The following is a 20,047-nucleotide window of genomic DNA, read 5'->3' on the forward strand; positions in this document are numbered from 1 at the left end:
GTCTGATGTTGTGTTGTTTTTTTTTTTTTTACTCGCTCCCTTCAAAACAGATGAAATTGATAGCTCCTCAATGTCAGATGATGATCGAAAAGAGGTCGTCAACATCCAAACATGGATAAATAAACCTGATGTGAAGTATAACTTTCCCTGTAATGAAGTAAAAGAAAACGGACATATGTTTCCCAGGTATTGGAATTAGTCCTACGATTAATGAAAATGATCTGTCTTGATACATGTTTAAAAAAAAAAAATAAATACTGGGCAATTAAGTTATTTGTGATATTAAACTAGGAAATGAAGATATAACCCAACCTAGAACAAAATGCTACTGCTATATTTGTGTCCTTAAATTTGCAGTGTTATAGAATGCTAAATATGTACAAAACCTAGTATGAAGTTTTGCTTTGCAGAACAAGATGTTAAGATAATATTCTTGGTCTATATAGACTTATTTTTCAAGACCAGGTAGAACCAAGTACCTGTGGCTCTGTTTTTTCTTGTCTACTTGTCTCTGTGCCTTGTACTATGCACCAATCTTACCCCTTAGCTTCAGTGACCTTGTTAATCCTCCAAGAGCAGGACAAGGTGTTTGCTATATTTTGGCTTCCCTAAAAAGTACAAATCCTGTTGAATCTGGATAACAGAAAATTATGATGGGCTTTCTCTTGCCTGTTCTTGTTTTTTATTATTAATTATATTTTCCTATTAGATTTATTTTATCTGGTGTATGATTAATAATCTGTCGTAGTGTGATTTCTCAAACTGGGTTGGAACTTGACTAGTGTGTTCCCACCACTAGCTGAACGTGCTTTCCTTCTGTGATGAAGGCAAAAGTGGATCTTGAACTGAGCTGGCAGGTCAATGTCTCCATGTTAGTGCTTGCACAGTGATTGACAATCATGGAGTGCTAGCACATCCTTTTAACTTAGGTCTGATGTCCCACGTGTAGAGGTGCTGCTCTGTAGATGGAGGAATGAGGTTGGGGTATGACTCAAAGGTGAAAGAGAGAGGATGGAGGCGTTTTCCCTACTCTGTGCGTGGCCTGACACATTGCTGGTGGTTGTGATCTTTGTTGATAACACCCATGGCTGTTGCGTTGAGATGCTGATATGAGCTGCTCACTCTGGTTTTGTATGCTGTTGAGGATGCCATGCTTGTTTTCAAAAGTGGCTATGATACAGTACGCCAGCAAAATATGAAGTATTTTATAACCTTTCTAAATTACAGATTTCAAAAGTATTAAAACTATTTCTTAGATTTGGGAACTGTTTTATCTAGCTCTCTCCATGTAGCTTATTTGTAGAATTTAGCTTTCTAAATAGCTGATATTTAGTTCATTAGCAAATTTAATTTACGTTTTTCTTTTCCTTCAAGTCACCTCCTAGTAACAGCAACTCATATGTACTGTTTGAGAGAGATTCCATCGCGAAAGGGACTGGCTTACATACAGTCTCGACAAGCACTCAACTCTGTAGTCAAAATCACATCCAAGAAGAAACACCCAGAACTGATCACCTTTAAATATGGAAATAGCAGTACTTCAGGCATAGAAATTTTGGCAGTTGAAAGGTAAGCCATCTCAATAGCAGAGATGTAAGTAGTAACGATACACATTAGAATGCTGTTAACTGGGAATCAGGGGCATGCAGTAATTCCCAAAATTGAGTTCAAAAGTATTAGTTTTTCTTTAAGGATAGATAATTCAGATGTGAACTAGAAAAAAGATCTGCCAGCAGAAGAGGAACTCCATGATCTGCAATGACAGTTGTTGGGGACGGGATGTGTGCAAGTGTGTTCTTTTTGTAGTATGTCTTAAATGAAAATGAAGTGGACAACTATCTGCAGCCTCTAAAGTATGGATTTGTGAAGAGTGGGATTTAAGAGAGTGATCTTTCTTCTGTGGTGTCTCTTTTGAGACACCTACCTCTTCCTGTGCATTATACAAGGAGTCCAGAAGCCTAACATCAAAACTCTGAACCTCTGAAACCTGGTTTCTGAAAGTTAGATATTGCCATGCTCAGCACTTGCATGCTTAAGACTGGGGTGAAGCCAGAGTGCTGGGTGTATTGAGCCTTTTTTCCACTGGTGTAGCCTGTTGTTTCTTGGCACTGTTTTGACAAAGTTACTGACATCAATTGGACGTTTTCTCATTTCTTCCTTGGGAAGAACTGTGTGTAGTGGGTGCTCTTTTTCACAAGAAGTGGGAGATGAGTTCTATGGGAAGTTGTTCTATGCCTATTGGCTGCTTAGAATGAAATTAGTTTGGTAGTAGGTCAGACAAAGATAAATTAAAATGTTGCAGAAAGCTTTGCTTGTTGTTGAATTACTTCATCACTACCTTGTTGACTGGAGCAAAACCAGAAGAGAAGGGAACATAAATAAACAATCTAGAGCTATCTGTCGGAATTAAAAAAAAAAACAAACACGCCAACAACCAACCAAACAAATAAGGACTGCTATTCTTCAGTCAGTGCTATCCAGAGAGATCCTGTAACTGCCTGATCTATACTGTTGCCAATTAATGAAGCACTTTTGTTTTCCAAGATGGCCTGTGAAGTACTCCTCAACAGTTCCAAGTTCACAAACGGAAAAATGTTTATAGTATAAACAGGAAATAAATTATATTTTCTCAGTAGTTCTTCATTTTAATACAGTCCTCTGTTTCCTTCTAGTTTGTACCAGAGGAAAAATCAGAACAAGAATTATGGAATTGATACTCAAAAATTTTAAGGTGAATTAATGATGCCTTTTTCTAATCTTTTTTTAAGGTATTTGATTCCAAATGCAGGTGATGCTACCAAAGCCATAAAACAACAGATCATGAAAGTATTGGATGCCTTGGAGAGTTAATAACTAAAGACTTTATAGAGAACAGTTTATAAAGAAGAAGCAACCAAGATACTGTACATGGACACAAGCTGACTGTTTCCCAACTGAATACTAACTTAAGAGAATTTTTCTGTTTGCTGATGGGAGTGCCTGAGTAGCAGGCTTAAGATAGGGTAAATTATTATCAGTTTCTGAACAGGATTTTAATTTTTTTTTATTATATTTCTTTTGTTTTGAATAAATGTTTATTATAAAGGTCCATTTGTTTAATTTTTAATGCAGCCTTAATGTGAGTGATCTGCATCTTTAGAAGAGAAGATGCAGCTGGGTTCACATTAAGTGTGTTAAAGGAATTAAGCACTGCCAGATACGGAGAAGCAGTTAAAAACAGAATGGTTTTTAAATTACTGTCCCTTGACAGTAAAGTGTCTCCATTGCCTACAGTCTATAAATTTGATTTTGCCTATTGAGTAGTATCAAGGACTGATTAAAAACTTAGGTTTATGAGCAGAGCAGATAGATATCTTAGAAATACTGGTTCCTTCTCACTAAAAACGGTTAAGTCCAACTTGGGCTGCAGATAAATAGAAAAAGTGCAAGCAATTTGTAAACTTAACATTTTTGTAAGTCTTATCCACTACTAGGTTAAATAATTGAAATTGGTGATACGGGTATTTTTAAATACCAAAATGAACTGAGCACAATAAGCTTTTACTGAAGGATTGTGATTTTTTAATTATGCTGAATTTTACATCTCATAGGTTGAGGCTGTTTTTCTTGTAAAGGTGAGTGTGTGCATTGAAATCGAAGTTCGTGCTTCATAACAGAATGTGACAATTGAAAACAAGTTACCTTGCTCCTCAGAAACAAAATGTCTAAGATAATAATTAGACCTTTAAAACTTTTAGTTCAGCACAGAAGTACATGCTGATCAAAGGTGTGTTGAGCAAGAAAATTAACAAACACAAAGAGATTCAAGTGCTATATACCTGTTGCTTTCATTGATTCAAGCATTTGTTTATATTCTTTTAACTAATATCTTCTAAATTAGATAATGTTTGAGAGATGGCAACTATGTGATTCTTTGTTAGCAGCTTTCCACTTGTTCCAAGAACAGTTCTCTTGTTAAAAAACTCAGTACAGGAATGTCCTTATGGCCGAGGCATAGCATCTTTGTGGACTGATGTGGAAATTACCAAAAACTGTGAAATAAAGATAATAGGGATTATCTTTGCTGCGTGAAGTCTTCTAAGTATTTGAATCAAAACTTGTGAATTGGTACATCATAGGAGGCAAAATAAATTAGACTGACCTTTATAAAAAACAGTTATTCTAAGTTATTTTACTAGGAATCAAGCTAGGGCACCTTAATTCTGGAACTAATTCTTTTTTTTTTTTCTTTTTTTTTTTTTTTTTCTGTTCTTAGTATCTGAGTAAACACCAATAGAACTTGAACTGTTGAAGTTATTTGCATGAAATTGCACCTGGGCCAATGCTCCTGTATTTATAGTTTTGCCCAGCAGCTGTTGTATTCACTTTTCCTCTTCCTACTCCCTTCTGAAAATATCCTGAAGAGTCTCTGACTCTGTGCCTACTTCAACAATGAGATTTTTTTCATGTAAAGATGTTTGTGTTACTGTTTATAAACTACAGTTGTAAATAAACCAGTACAATTTGAACATAACTTTTCCTGTCCTAAGTGTTTAGTTGCATGTGTGAGTTCTCTTCATCAATTAACAGTTTTTCGTAAAGGTATTTTGTAAGTGGAAGTGAATTTGATCTTTGGAGTGGAAGAAGCTAATTATGGATCACAGGAAGCTACTATCAGTGACATCTTAATGTAAGTATTTTGGAATTTTGACTTAGACTAATTTAAATAGTTTTGGGTGAGCCATAGTAAGCATTCATAGAAGGGTCAAAATGAGTTAAGAAGTGGTCAAATTATAGAAAGGATCTCTGCATAAATTCCAGACTTCTCAGCATCATATTTTTATATTGTGAAGATGTTGACAAAATGATATGATATATTCCTCCTAGTCATTGAAAGGGGAGTGTGTGAAAAGTACACTCAGGTGTATTTGGGTATTAAATATGGAAAGTGGATAATGTGTTTGCTTCTCTGAGGACAACAAATGCAGACCTTTTAGATCTACAGTAAGTAAAGCTAAAATAAGTCAGTTCTTAAATCTCTTCTGTGTAGAAAGGTATAGTCAAAGCCATTAAGAGGCTATTTGTAATTTTTAAGGAGCCTGTTGATAACTTGTACATTGCCTTCTCTTACAAAGCTCAGTCCAAACTGTAACTTCAGTGGTGTTTTATCTATCTCTACCCATAATTGAAAGGCTACTTTTGTGTCATAGTGTACATATCTGTAGTTAGTGTGTTTGTTACAAACCTTGTATTACTAAGCAGAAATTCCAATTATAGTACTGGAGTTACAGTTTTTGAAAAGAAAAAAAAAAACAAAATTGTCAGTATGCTACTTCCTGTCCCATTAATCTTCAAGGCTCTTGTTTTATTTTGCATGCACTGCTTGTATGTGTTGTTGAATATAAGATGACACCTGCTATGTTGCTGGGGTTTTAATTTTTATTTTTATTTGTTTTGATGATAGAAATGAGGTCTGCAGAGGGAAAGAAGCACTTGGAGTAAGCTTTCCTGCCAAATGGAAGCTCTTATCTTTGTTCCCTAGCCAGAACAGCAGTTCTGTGCTCACTGATGGCTCTTCAGCTGTCTCACAAATTTTTTTTTTAGATTCTAATCTGTATGAGAATTTATACAGAACTTTACATTTATTACCCACCAAAAATACTCTGACGACTCTATTTACATTGCCTTCTCCAGATCTAAGTAAAGATTACTTGCCATTCTTTCAGCGTAGTTCCTGTTAGGCCTTACGTATGGATCTCAGCAGTGTTTGTAGCTTTTCCTTCCAACTGCATTGGAAGGCTGTAGTTTCAGAACTTTTGGTACTGTCAAATAACCTTTTTCAATACAGGTGTAGTTTGCTGAATGGCTGAAAAGTTTCTCCTTTTTAGGAAGGCGGGAGGTGATAGTGTTTAACTTGTTCTTTCAGGTGTATTTAGTGCTTTCAGATACTTTTGTTTTGAAACTTGAAAAATACACTGTATCTCTGAACTGTGGGAAACTGAATTTTTAGCCTGTGCTCTTTGCCTTGAAGGGGTGATGCTGCTTCACTGCTTATTCTCTTTTTTATTTTGTGCTTTGCCTCAAACCTCGTGTGAACGCAGGAGATGGCTGTTCTTTGCACCTGGAGCCCTGCAAGGTGTGCTATTTTTAAAAAAATAGTTAATACATGCTGTTTCTACTACCGTGGGCATGTCTGAAAGGGAGGGAGGCTGGCCTGCTAAATTGCTGCTGCATCCCCTCTTCATCTGCAGTTGTCCACTGTTGGTAATTCTACCATCCTTTGGCTCTGTCAGTTTGGGATGAGGTGTTCCCTTTACTGCTCTGTTGGGCAGATTGAACAGTTTTTCTGTTGGAGGAAGGTTTGTAACTGCTGCGAGCAGTGGTGGTTGTGCCTTTTATAATGATAATTGCATTTCCCATCCTTCAGCTCTCTGCATGTGTTTCCTGAAAGTGAACACGTGTAAGAGGTTGATCACCCCGGGTTACATGTTTTGTTTTACCCTTTCTACTGTCACGTGCTTTCAATTTGTGGAGATACTCTTGCATGAGAAATACTGCCTCTACACAACCGTGAATCTACAATTCTACAAACATGCTTTTAAAAAGCCCAGGATTGTGAAAATACATACATGAGGCAGCAGTGTTCTGTGGTGAGTGAAGGGGAGCGCTCGGTGTTTAAAGCTAGTAGTAGAAACAGCACGGCAGTTAGCATGTTGTTGGTTTGTACCTGAGGAGGTGCTGTTTTTGTAAAGGAAGATGGAGATGTCCCGGGTGAACGAGTTACGTGTAAACGGGTACAGGTCTCTTGGGACGAGCCCTTAACCAATGTCAGGCTGCTAGGGATTGCATAGGGCTGGGGAAATGCGATGTCGGCACACCAACTCTGTGGAGCACCGAGAGGTTTGGATGCACAGCTGTGGTTTTGCCAAGGCGCAGAATTGGCGCCGTCTGCAAGGGTTACGCGGGGGGAAAGGCTCAGCAGCGGTTTGAACAGAGGGTAACTGCGTCGGGGAAGGACTACATTTCCCAGCAGCCCTTTACGCGCGGCCCGCACGCATGCGCACGGGCGGGCTGCCGAGCTCTACGAGGCGGGAATCGGGGCCGCCCGGGGATGCAGGCGGCGCGCGGAGCCATGGCCAGTGAGTGGCGGCGCGCGCGGAGGAACAGTTACCTCCTTTCGTTCCTCTCCTCCTCGCGCTCCCTCTCTCCTTCCCTCCCTCTCTCCTTCCCTCCCGGCCGGGGATGTGGGGCTGAACCTGCCCCTCCAGCGGAGCTCCGGCCTCCCGCCCCGGGCCTCAGCCGGTGAGAGGGGCCGCTGCGTAGCGCGGGCTTCCCCGCTCGCCCCGGGGCTCTCCGCGAGGTCGCCGCCGTCCCCCTTATGGCCCCAGCCGCTAACCGGCTCCTCCTTGTCCCCACTGCGCCCTTACCCTCTTATCTGACCGTGGGGACGGGCGGTGGGCTGGCCGGTGTCCCCCCGGAGTGCCCAGTCCTGGTCCGGGCTCGAAAGGCCTCAGACCCGGGTGCTGTCTCTGAGCCTTTGAGGGGCTGTGAGGTAACCAGCGGGGGCTGCCCCGGGCGCTCTCGCTTTGCTACAGGCCGGTAGAAACCGCTCGCCGTGCATCTCTCTGTACTGCTGCCATGGTCAGCTTGTCAGGAAATTTGATGTGACCAAACCAGACCTGCCTAGCTTCTGATGTTTTCTGAAAGAAACGTGCTTCATAGTGATACAAATATGAACCATTGTTTTACTCTGATACAGTTTTACCTGATTGTGGCTTGCATTGTGATAGGCTTGTCCGAAGAATTGCTTTTTAAGAAGTTTTTGAGGCAGCTTAGCAAGGCCAGAAGAAGAGATCTTGGGTCTCTACAGCGCTGTTGGAACATTTCTGTTACTTCTATGTCTCAGTATTATAAAACAAAACAAAACAAAAAAAAACAAACAAAAAAAACCAAAACAACAAACTGTGGGCACAAGTGTATGTATTCTGTTGTGACTGAGCTTTAATTTTGCCCTTTAACAAACTCTATACCTGAGGCATAGGGAAAATAAGATTAATGATTTCCTGGTGTTTTAAACATTATGGGAAGAAAGTTAGTTAAAATTTTTCCTTGGATATGTTCTTGTCTTTTTTTCGTAAAAGTGGATTTATGATGAAATGTAAGTATTTAAGTGTACAATTTCTCTAAGCTAAAACACATTCCACAAATATGGGAAAGTTTGACAGGTTCCTTGTATGGTTATCTAGGTGGGTCTGGAAGCTAACTGTGGTTAAATCTGTTAAAAATCTCAGTGAAACTTTGTTTACTCAATAAACCAAATATTAAGAGTCTCACGTGAAGTGCGGCAAAGTGAACAGTTAATCATTTGCTTAACCTCTGGAACTTAGCTGCTTAGCTTCTGAAGTGAGAGCTGAAGTAGGAAAAAAGATATTCTGCCTGACCCAATCTCATCTTCATTTGAATCTGTTCCTTCCTGTTTCCCTGACCACTGAGACGGTGTTGCCTGCAGCTTTTTCTTTATCCTGTAGTGATCTTTGACTGTATGACAGGGGAATTTTCAAGAGAAGAGAGGTGCTTTGAAACTGGGATACTTTTCTTTATGAAGCCAGAGCATAGAATAATTAGAGTTAGAAGGGACCTTTAAGGGTCATCTAGTCCAACCCCCCTGCAAGGAGCAGGGACATCTTCAACCAGATCAGGTTGCTCAGAACCCTGTCCAAGCTGGCCTTGATGGTTCTACCTGATCAGAGTGTGTTTTCCTACAGCCCAACATACTAGGAGATTCATGGAAGGAAGTCCAAGGGATGTGCACAAAACTTGATTTGATCTTTTCCACTCGTGTATTTCAAGACCCTGCAAATGTAAATCCTGCTTAGCTGCAGCAGAGACAGTGTTAATCCTTGCAACTGTCTCTTGGCTGGAAACCAAATTGCAAAGAAATTATTAGGAAAGATATTTTCTTTATTGTTTTTTATAGCCATTTGCCAGGCTAGATGTAATTTGAAGGATAAAAGCAAACTGTTCTCATACTTGGTGCTTTTGGGATTGTCCGGTCCTTTAGTTTGCTAGTGGCATTTTGAGGCGTGCAGTGCTCATCAGGCAACAGGCGCAACAGAAAGGTGGGCTCACAAAGCGTGTAGCAAACTGAGAAGAAAAAAGTGGGTCCAGGTGACTCGTGGTCTCCCTTTCTGTCGCATAGTATCTTACATTAGAACTTGGGCTGAATACTGCCTAGACTACGTGTGAACTCAACTAGCATGTGAACTCTGTGATTTTTGACCTGAGCAGAGTGATGGCAATGTATAGTTCCCATTAGCAAGCCTAGATTTTCATGTTCTCCTTGTGTTAAGAGACTGTTTCCAGAGTCATAGACAGTCCGCAAAATGAGTTGGAAGTTTTTTGTGTATACGTTAACATACAAGCAAATTTATTTTGTTAAATGCTCATTAGTGAATTCAGATTTTGAAGAGTTTTTCCTGGGGGAGTTCTGCTGACTATTTTCTTCTTCCCTCCCATTAGACTTCCGCCTGGCTCTTATTCAGCTTCATGTATCTGCTATTAAATCAGATAACCTTCAGCGAGCCTGTGGACTGGTGAGAGAAGCATCAGCTAAAGGAGCAAAAGTTGTGGCTCTACCTGTGAGTAAAGATCATGGTCAACTTGACACCTATGCCTCAAACCTTGGACAGCTCTTTCTAGTATTACTAATGCAGTATATATTCCCCTTTCTCTCTGGATAGCTTGGGTGCTTTATGAGGCTCCAGAACAGGAAAGAAAACAGGGGTTCTGTCTAGCAGCACACTTAAGAGTGGGGGAAAAACAAGAAAGGGGGGGAAAGAAAAAAAAAAAAAAAGGCAAGTTGTCTTTTTTTTGTGGTATAAGGTTCTGGTTAAGTTTTTGCTGGTTTAAATCCCAGGCAATTCCATCACTGGTATGTTCTGAATTCATGAAAGTGACACTGTGGTTTGAATCTTTTGCAGAAGCCTTCTGTGCTAGAAATGTAGGAAAATGCGATTTTCAGGTAAAGAATGTTGATACAAAGATGAAAGAAAACAGATAGACCGTGACTCTCTGCCATAGTCATTGCAGATTAGTTGGTACATAAGAAACAAAATAGACTTAAGACATTTCCAGCAGGTCGTTTGTGGCTGAATTAAGATTAAAACACATTTCTCTTGTGACTTCCTTGTGTGAGAACATAAATAGCCATTTAAAATTACTGATCGTTTCTGACTTACTTTTTGGACTTCAGCCATTATTACCTTGCTGAATTTCCACAGAGATGAGTGTGCTGGCAATGAGGTGACCTTCCCAGTGCAACTTTGAGCTTTTTTCCTCTCATCCTGGCAGTATGTGTGTTACCCCTGTGACCTGCAGCATCTGACTCGGGAGTGCAAAGTTCTCCTCTGGGTGAACTTCTGGCCTGAATGTTTTACACACAGAATATTTTCCCTCCTGCTGTCACAGGCAAAGTACTAAGCAACCTTCCCAGCTCCTCTGTGCTAACACGGTTCTTGTGTTGCAAATGTGACCTTTGATTATTCTGGCTGGGCCTCCTACATTGAGATTATCATTTGCTAGTTTCATCATGTGTACGAACGTTGAGTTTTCCAGACCTATTTAGCTGAGATACTTTGCCAATGGTAATTTATGCTTTTAGAGTAAAACTTGTCAAACAAGGGCAAGATTTTACGACTTTTGGGAGATAAACTTTGTACTGGCATTAGGGCATGGGCATGAAATAGTCTCTTGCCTCTGTTGGTTTTTTTTTGTTTTTTCTGTTTTTTTTTATAATGTAACAGTTCTTAAAGAATAGAAGTAACTTGCACTGACTGTATAATCTACACCTCTGCAGAGGCATATGGCAGTTTTCCTGTGACGCGTTAGCCTTGATGTGTTAAATTTTTCCTGGTTTAGAAATGCAAAAATTTTGAGAAAATGTAATATTTATGGATAAAGAAATAAAACCAGAATCCATTTGAATCTGGAAATTGATAGAAAGCAATTCAAAGACTTGTCCCTGTACTCTTACCACTTTGTAGAGCACAGGACAAGGTGATCTGTGCAAACAGTCTGCAGTTTTGTTCCAGCATCAACTTAGGAACTGCACTGCTACCGCAATCATGTGCAGAGTGCTACCTCTTCTCTTGAGCCTATGGTGTAACTACCACCCGCATTGACACTGCAAGTGGCAAGATGGAGGCTGAGGCAGCTGACATTGCTTTCATTTCGTTGAAGTTCAGTCCGGCTTTCAAAAGCCTGGGAAGCTCATTTGACAGCCAGCGGAGGCTTCCCTTCCTGCTTCTTCCATCTACAATTTCTGCTCCTGGTTACCTGGCATCTGCTGCCCCAGTATCCGTATATGGGGATCTGGTTTTGGTGCAGTTGTTCCAGTTCGGTAGAATCTACTGCAGTTGTTAGGAAGTTTGCTGGAGTGGTTAAGGTATATGTTTATTGTGCTATGAACAGCTTGTTGGTTGGTTTTTCTTTTTTAAATCTTTTTTTTTCTGAAGGAGTCTTTTTACAACTTCCAGCGAGCAAAGTAACAGTTGAGCAAGGTGGTTGGGCTGGGAATGGCTTGCTGAAGAGTAGGTGCTGGTACTGTTTGATAGCCTATCTGTGGCCTTCAGCTGTACTCCTTTAGGTGACAAAATTTGTTGGGAAGGGGTGTCTCACATCCTCACAGAGCTGGCAAATATGCAGAGTAAAAGTTCTGCGTATCTCGGGTATCTATCTCAAATACCACTAGCCAGCTAGTTTAGGCATCTAAACTGCTCTGTTAATTTTACTGTTTAAAGGTTACATGCCTGGTTCTGAGGGACAGCAAATCTTTAACTAGAGGCTAGGACAGAGGACTCTGTTCCAATTGTCAAGAAATGGTGTTTAAAGGATTATTTCAGCAAAAGAATAAGTAATTTTGAGAAACACATGCTTTTGCAAAGGTCCTTTTAAAAATAAGAAATGATGGGCTGTGAACAAGTGTGAGCATTTCAGTTTTGAGAGGATCTGTTTAGCTTGTAACTTGTCAAATAGGCTAGGTGGAACTTGGTTTATTGTTCTGAGAACATCCCTTGTGATCTTGTTAAGTCTAGACTGGTAAATGTGCTAGCATTGTTACTTGCAGCTTGCATGATACTACTGGCTCATGTTCTGTTTGGCATGCATTCACACCAGCACACCCACTGCATTCTCCTCTAATTGTTAAGGTCTCTCTGGCCTCCTGATACTTTTTGATTTGCTTATTGAGCTCTTATAAATTAAGCCTCTGCAACTAAAGATTGTATGAGAACATTGACAGAGAGGAGTTTGAAAGGTCAAGTACGTTTCCTTGCAGTGGAACGTTCATTTTTTTTCCCCCTAATTCTAGGAATGCTTTAATTCTCCATATGGAACCCAATACTTTAAGGAGTATGCAGAGAAGATCCCTGGGGAATCGACACAAAAGCTCTCAGAAGTTGCCAAGGAGTGCGGCATATATCTTGTTGGAGGTAGTTTACTCTTGGTGACCGTCTCCTTGAGGGAAAAATGGCAATGTCTATTAGTGCCATTGGATCAAAATTCCGTATAATACAATGGGGGAAATATTTGTTCTCACCTTTACAAAGGATCCATTCCAGAAGAGGACGGTGGAAAGCTGTATAATACATGTACTGTCTTTGGGCCTGACGGTGCTATGTTGGCAAAGCATAGGAAGGTAAGATGGCGGAATACGGTTATTAGAAGCTTTTCCAGCAGTGTTGCACAAATTATTTCACCTGTGCCTAAAGGTGATGTGAATTAGTAGAATCTTGTGTTAATAATAAACTGTGTACTGTCAGTAAAATTGCATGTAATTTTTATTTGGGACATAAACATCCCTTGCAGAAGTGGTCATAAATGTGTTCTGGATAAGGATGACAAAATGCAGAAGGCAGATGCTGGGAAACTGTGGTAACAAATAAATCCTGATCCAACTCATCTGTATACCTTGGTCTAGGTCTAAAACATAGCGCCACCTAAGTGAGATCAGGATTTTCCCTGATTCCCAGTGGATTTAGTCCTTCTGTTACCATAAATACTGTTCTTTACGTACTTTGTGTGCTATATGTATGATTAATGCAGACAACCAAAGTCCAAGTTCCGTAGTTAAGCTGTGTCTGCTGTTTGTGGCAGATGCTTGCTTACTGTTGTCTTCCACCTGGACATTACTTTGTGCTTTCTGAGAAACTGCCTCCTGTTCATAGCCCTAGAGTGTAGTTTCTGTTAATCTGACTACACGTACAGGTATCATTCCTTAGGTGGACAACAGCTTATTTCTTCCAAGGAAAAACAAAAAAGAGAATGTGAGGTTACTTGGGACAAATGAGGTGGTGCAGGTATTTTATTCTGTTGACTGGTTGTACACTTAGCTGTACTGTTAGATCACTTTCTGAAGTACTATATTGCCTTCCATCTATCATACCACACCAGTCTGCAAGCCCGGTAGTTGTTTGTAGAATGAGTGCAGGCTTGTATACTGTGCAAATGTGAACGAAAAATAATATAAAACCAGCTGTATTATTAGGGAACTCCAGTCAGAAACAGAATCTTCCATTGCAAGAGAGGGATAAAGACTATCTGCAGGGGCTGAGGCATCTGCACAGCTGAAGTCACGGGAACTCTCTGACTTGGTGAAGGTATTTTTTGGAGAAATTTTGTAGGAATGGGACTCAAGTCTTAGACAATAAAATATCACTTGCTTTAACATACTTTAAAATCATCCTGACAAATTCAAGACATTCCATGTGTATCCTTTCTTTTGCAAAATTACTCATTAGAGCAAGATATCTAGCTATTTTGCAGGGATTTTTTCCATGAAGAAGATACAGAGCCATACTACAAATTAGTGGTTATATTTTTAGCTGTTTTTATTACTGCATGGGTAAAGGACTGGGCATTCTATTTGATAAGCAATCTAAACATTTGATATGTGCATCACTTTGGTCACAGGGATTATATGTGTTGTTTAAAATGGCCAGCCTTTTTTTTTTTCTTTCTTTTTTTTTTCTTCTCCAATTAACTTTAGACATGTATATTTCTGTAAAGAAGAAAGCTGCTTTAAATGGTCTTTAGGAGATCTCACAATCTTAAGCAATGTTTAGTTGGGATCCTGACAAAAGAGTAGTCTAGATAACAGTAACTAGAGAACATGTGCCTAACAGAAAGAGGCTCAAATACCAAGCAGAGAAATTGTTATTAATTGTTATTAATCATACTATAATTACAGGTTCATTTGTTTGACATTAATGTTCCTGGGAAGATACAGTTCAAAGAGTCTGAAACACTGAGTCCAGGGAATAGTTTCTCCATGTTTGAAACTCGTGAGTATAAGACAAGCCCTCTCTCCAAGGAGCTCTACCAGAGTAACACTACAGTCTTTCTGGAATCCCCTTTCCCCCTCTTCTTCCTCAACCATGTACTTTTAGACTATCAGTTCTATATTAGGCATTTGACAACCATGGCAAATATAATTTAAGTTTATCCAAAGTGCATGAGTCACTTCTGAAACTTTTTAAAAGGCAATGTGATGGCAAAAGAACAGAGTAGAAGAAAGGGTTGAAGTATACATCATGGCACTTCCATTAATAAACAGTGCTCCTATTGATGTTAAAGAGAGGTTACTCTTTTTTTTTTTTTTAATAGCAGTTACATCTTTAAAATGATCCTTATAAAACATGGCTTGGAAAAAAGTGTATGTAGCAAACAGCTACGCTGGCACATTGTTTCATGTGAGGACAACATAATAATGGAGACAATTAACTAAATCCCATTCCAACATTCTCGAATCAATCACGTCAGATAAAAAAGCAAGATACCTACTCCCCCTGCAGTGTTCAAAAATTAACATGTCCAGATTACTGAGCTCTCTGAAAAGTCTTGTCTCCCATGGTCACTTTTTCCTCCTTGCAATGTGCATGCTGTAAGAAAGTACATAATTGTAGTTTCTTTAGTCCATGGAGATGAGCAAGTGCCTTCTTTTGTTGAAAAAAGGGTCTGAAGACCCTGCAGCTAAATCTGAGCGGAATACGTTACACAAAGACCTGATATAACACCATTTTGTGGAAACAGCTGTTTTTAAAGGGTAGGTAAGACTGCTTCCCGCAGTCTGTCTCATCTTGAAGCATGAATTCTCCCCCACAAATAGCCAATGCTTGTTACAGGTAAGGCTGCACATTTAAATATAGCTCCTCTTGTTACTGAGGGACACATAGAATAACAGCTGGCAGGATGGCTACAGGGAGCCTTGTGATTGCTTTTGAGTAATATTGTGATAGCGCTATGACTGTTGTCTCTTGTGTTTTGAGAACAGCATACTGTAAAGTGGGCCTGGGCATCTGCTATGATATGAGATTTGCTGAGATGGCTCAAATCTACGGACAGAAAGGTGAGGCTGGGTCACCTGATGGAGCATGGTCAGCCCCTGGGTAGGGCTGTTTCAGGGTGGTACACTCTGGGCCATCTGTGTGATCAGGAACTCTTGTTCTCACCCAGTAACACAAAATGCATCTTGTGGCCCAGACTTTGTTATTCAAATGAGTGTCTATTCTCCTTGAGTAAAGTAACAATAACAGGAACTGATACACGTTTGCTGTGGGTACATCCCCACACTTGGTAATGTATCACAGGGCTTTGCTGAGGTAAGTAATCGCCCATGTCATGCATGGACAGGCTCTGTTTGGTTCCATTTTGGGCAGAGGTTGGGAAGTACTGAAAGAAACCTTACCTTGAGTCTCAATGAGAAGGGCCAATCTAAGGTTCACCATCTTCCCCTTAATGATGGTTGGATTCTAATTTTCTTTTAACAAAGGTTGCCAGCTGTTGATATATCCAGGGGCTTTTAACCTGACAACAGGACCCGCTCATTGGGAACTGCTACAGAGGGGACGGTAAGAACAAAGTAACAGCTTATCATCCTCTGCCAAAGGGAGTTTTAGCCATGGAACTGAACTGTTCTTGTGTTCCAAATGACACTATGTATCAGAAGTGGTGCTGAGGAGCTGCTCTGCTATTGGAGCTGCACCATTCCTCAGGCCTTGCATGGGACACCAAAATTATTTTGCTGTCAAGGAGAAAAGCAGGAAATGCTTATCCTTCACTCTCGCCAGCCGCTCTGCAGTTATGCCCTTTCAAGGACCTCTTGGATCATGGCTCTGTAACCACCCTTCTTCACACACAAACTTCTAGACAGAAGAGCCAATAACCATTTGAGAACTGCTGTAATTGCAGATAGAAATAGACCCTGAGATTCCTGAATGCAGTATTATTTATTCATTTGGTCAGCTTCAATCAACTTTGCTACATACTGAATGAACATGCAATTAATTGTACCCGCTAACTCTGGAGCAGGTGCTATAGACTTCTCTTTCCAGGCTCTGCTTTCTCTGACCTTCATATCATTGACAATTTTGGCTAGTCCTTATGAGGATACATAGCTTGCCTTTCTGAGTGAACTCTTTCTCTTCTACTTAGTTAACTGGTAGTATAAAAAAAAAATTGTACTCACGTTTACCTTCCCTTTCTCTCATCTTGCTGTGAACACAGAGCTGTTGATAATCAAGTCTACGTAGCTACTGTATCTCCTGCTAGAGATGAAAAAGCATCCTATGTTGCCTGGGGACACAGCACTGTAGTAAATCCATGGTAAGTTTAGGGAAAAAAAAAAATCCACCTTTTCTTGGTTAAAAATTTTACTTGAGAATCACATTTCAGTCCCACGTTTCCATTTGCTCTTAAAAATGTCTTAAGTACTTGGTAAAAAGCACCTGAGACTTAAGCCTACATTCTCAAAATCATCCTTTAAAACTGTCTGACTGAAAAACAAGGAAGAAACTAGAACTAGTTTAACAGTATATATTATTTTTGGTAGCAACGCAGCTACATAGTACTAATATTTAGCATTAGTTAAGCTGCTGCCCTTTTCAGCTTGTCCCTGAAGTTCAGTCTGAACTGAACCCTCTTAAACAGGTCCCACAAAACTGTTGTTTGTTTTATTTCCTCAAAGAACAACACTGCTTTGATGTAAGAAAGAACAAGAAGAATGTCTTCAGCTAGATAGGAGACATGTTCTGACTTAAGCAGAAGTCATGCAGGTGCACAGGAGGCAAAAGTGGCCAAATCTTCAGGCAGTTCTTTTCCTTTCAAATCCACTCATAGTTCTCTTCCAAATTATTGCAAAGTACAAAAACTTTTATCTATGTCTTGACTTTTTTACTTTATATGATGAAAGCAGTGACAGAACAGGATAAATAATGTTCAGTAGCTCCTGCAGAGTATAAGTATACTATTAAAAGCCAGGATGATCTGAAAGGAGAAAGCGTTAGTCTTGGCCATATATGGCTGTCCCTGGTGAAGCTGTTTCTTTCCCCTTGAGGTATACTGTGTGCTCACACGCACTGGTTCTCATAGTAGCTCTTACCATGATTTTTGATCTTTGGAAACATGCTTATATTAGGTATGTATAATATGTCACATATAAAATGTGCCATATAAAAGCCCGGAAGCCATTTGTGTCATGCCAGAGTTATGAATTATAATGCTATTTTTAGGACAGCCCTGTCTTTACAGCTGTAGAGATCAAGGGTACGAACTCCCTTTTGTACAAACAGCAGCAACTGGACTGATGCCTTGAGACCTGTGTTAATGCTGTGAACAAATGTGCTTAATTTTGCAGGGGTGAGGTCATAGCCAAAGCTGGGACTGAGGAAACAGTTATATACACAGATATAGGTAAGGATAAAAAGTGTTTTTTCCTGCTTTCTTTCTTGAGTACAGGTAATGAGACTAAGGAGAGACAGGTTTTTTTTAAGTCCACCTTTGCTAGATTAAAGCAAGACCAAGCACCACTTGACTATACTCTTCCAGTTTCCTTTCCCATGAGGAAGCTGCCACCTTAGGAAAGAGCAAAACTGAGGCTTCCTGCAGCCCTGGCTGCCCAGTTGCAGTGCCTTACAGACCCATTCTCTATCAATCAATCAAAGCTACTCTTTTCCCTGCCTTACCTCAGAGCAAGTCAGGAGCTTTCCTTTTTGACTGCTGTTCTAACAGCTCTTTCTTCCCCTCACTGCAGATCTGAAGAAACTTGCAGAAATACGTCAACAAATTCCTATTTTAAGCCAGAAGCGTTGTGATCTCTATGGCATAGAGATGAAAAAGTGAAGCTGGGTGAAGCAGTTGGCACAATGGCTGCTGCATTCATCTTCGGAAGGATTTCCTCACTAGCTGCTCCACAATCTACTGCTAAATGTGCCAGTTAGTTAATTTTAAAACAATCGTGGTGTAATTCTAAAATTGATTCAAATATGACTTTTCTATCTCCTCTCATACTTTATTTATAGTATTTTGCAGCTAGGATAAAGGTGGAGGTGAAATGAGTTCAACACAGTAGTAGTAAACATTGCTTTTTATGCATAACAATGTTTTAGTCACCCTTCGGGGGCTTTTTGTAGAAGACAGAAATGGGAACCTTGTTCTCTCTGGAAATCATCTGAAGTTAGCTTTGGTATTATGAATTTTTCAGTGAATTATCAGATAATCTAAGTCTAGAAGCATGATTCTTCCACCTCTATCCTTAGTTGTATGTGCCTTAAACAAGTTCTTTGAATGCCCAGCTTCTAACTTGGAAAGCTTAAAATTTAACACACTAAGCAAAACAGGCCACATTCTCCTTTGTACTACTTTACTTAAGGACAGTGCAAGAAGCTGCCAGACAGGACTGCTACTACAGAAGAATCTGTAACAGGTTTTGGTTCATGTGTCTTGTCTGCAATATATGTACTAAATTCTCCTTATTGCTGAAGTGATGCAGGTTACTGTTTTGTTAAAGCAATTCATGTGTCACCACACCTTTGCTCTGTATACTGCTTCCTTCATACATGTGTGTGAATGGGCTTTAATTGTGCTGCCTGGCAGTCTTCGCCTGAAGAGGCTGAGGGGAGTCAGTCAAAAGGGGTTAGAGAACTTGTTGCACTGATTAAGTCTTTCTGCCCACAGTCTTCTGGAAGACAGGGACGGGAATTGCTCAGTATTTAAAGGCATAATTTAGGCCAACTACCATCAGCTGCATGGGAAATGCCCGTTACATCACTGCTCTTGCTGAAGAGACTAACAAACTGATTATTAAAGATGGCTTTAAAAGACTTAAAACCAGCCTAGCATTTTCTAGGTTTTTTTTGTTGTTGTGTGGGGTTTTTTTTGCCTTAGAAGAAAGACACATTGATACAGCTAATGTAAAAAAAGAGTTTGCAAATGGCATTTTTTTTTTCTGAGATGAAAAAAAGAAGCAACTGTAACTATCCAGCCTTTACCACGAAACTTTTAGTTTTCCAGCAGCAAAAATGATAGAGTAATAAAGCTAAGGGACACTTCAAAATAGAAGAACAGGAGGAGGGAGAGAATGTTTTTGTCTTGCTCTAGCTAACCACTGGTTTCCCCCAAAACCTCCTTACCTTTTTATTCATGTTTGGCCATCCCCCTTGTCCCATAGCAGCTCTCTTTATGTTTTAAAACGTTCTTTTGGCTTCTCTGGAAGGAGCTAGGTGTGTTTTACAGAGGAAAATTAATGGTTAAACTAAGCCAAAGCCCAAAGCGTCTTTCCCCTCAGAAGACAGGTGACACTATTCCACTCAGTGGCGTTATCTATTCCAGCAGGCATTTTTTTGGTCTCAACTGCCTTTTGATGTATATACTGTACTGGAACTCTTAAGAAACAAGCCACAGAGTATAAGGTGAAATGAAGATTTATTTGTTGAAAAATAAATATTAAAAAATTGACAATTTACCATTTGAGTCAAGTCTCCTGCATTAAATTAGTGTCTCCCACATATTTGACAATTGGCATCCATCATGGCTAGCACTGGGCTTCAACTTCTAAATCACAGCAACTATTATACATCCATTTTTCTAAACTACTCCATCTGTCTTTCCCTCCCCTCTCTACACTTGTTTACCATGCAGCAGAGCAGGAACTAAGTACTACCTTTGAAGGATTAAAGTAGTGTGGGATTTGCATGGGCTGACCACTTAATTTTAAAAATAGAAAGTGCAGTCTGCA

The 20,047-nt window shown here is 39.9% G+C and overlaps 2 protein-coding genes across 3 annotated transcripts in view; both read left to right on the top strand.

The window, feature by feature from the left end:
* Positions 1-3,816, top strand: part of TBC1D23 (TBC1 domain family member 23) — a 35,823-nt gene extending 32,007 nt beyond the window's left edge. For both annotated transcript variants that reach the window (XM_086761859.1, XM_086761865.1), the window contains 3 exons: positions 51-186; positions 1,375-1,569; positions 2,769-3,816. In XM_086761859.1, the coding sequence (XP_086617985.1) occupies positions 51-186; positions 1,375-1,569; positions 2,769-2,850 (413 nt within the window). In that variant the 3' untranslated portion in view covers positions 2,851-3,816. The remainder of the gene's footprint in view (positions 1-50; positions 187-1,374; positions 1,570-2,768) is intronic.
* Positions 3,817-7,051: 3,235 nt separating this feature from the next.
* On the top strand, positions 7,052-19,774 carry NIT2 (nitrilase family member 2). Its single transcript, XM_086761885.1, has 10 exons — positions 7,052-7,118; positions 9,499-9,617; positions 12,347-12,467; positions 12,585-12,673; positions 14,225-14,318; positions 15,308-15,382; positions 15,806-15,884; positions 16,540-16,638; positions 17,669-17,724; positions 18,065-19,774. The coding sequence occupies exons 1-10, from the start codon at positions 7,091-7,093 to the stop codon at positions 18,151-18,153; spliced, it is 849 nt and encodes a 282-aa protein (XP_086618011.1). The 5' UTR covers positions 7,052-7,090; the 3' UTR covers positions 18,154-19,774.
* The last annotated feature ends 273 nt before the right edge of the window (positions 19,775-20,047 follow it).

Source organism: Chlamydotis macqueenii, chromosome 1, assembly GCF_036417535.1.
Source record: "Chlamydotis macqueenii isolate bChlMac1 chromosome 1, bChlMac1.mat, whole genome shotgun sequence".
Taxonomy (NCBI): Eukaryota; Metazoa; Chordata; class Aves; order Otidiformes; family Otididae; genus Chlamydotis; species Chlamydotis macqueenii.

Bases quoted from the DNA above. Each gene is read 5' to 3' on its own strand.
- NIT2 (XM_086761885.1), top strand. From the start codon at position 7,091: ATGCAGGCGGCGCGCGGAGCCATGGCCA. The intron at 9,618-12,346 runs GTGAGTAAAGAT...CCCTAATTCTAG, and splicing joins CAAAAGTTGTGGCTCTACCT to GAATGCTTTAATTCTCCATA. The intron at 14,319-15,307 runs GTGAGTATAAGA...TTTTGAGAACAG, and splicing joins TTTCTCCATGTTTGAAACTC to CATACTGTAAAGTGGGCCTG.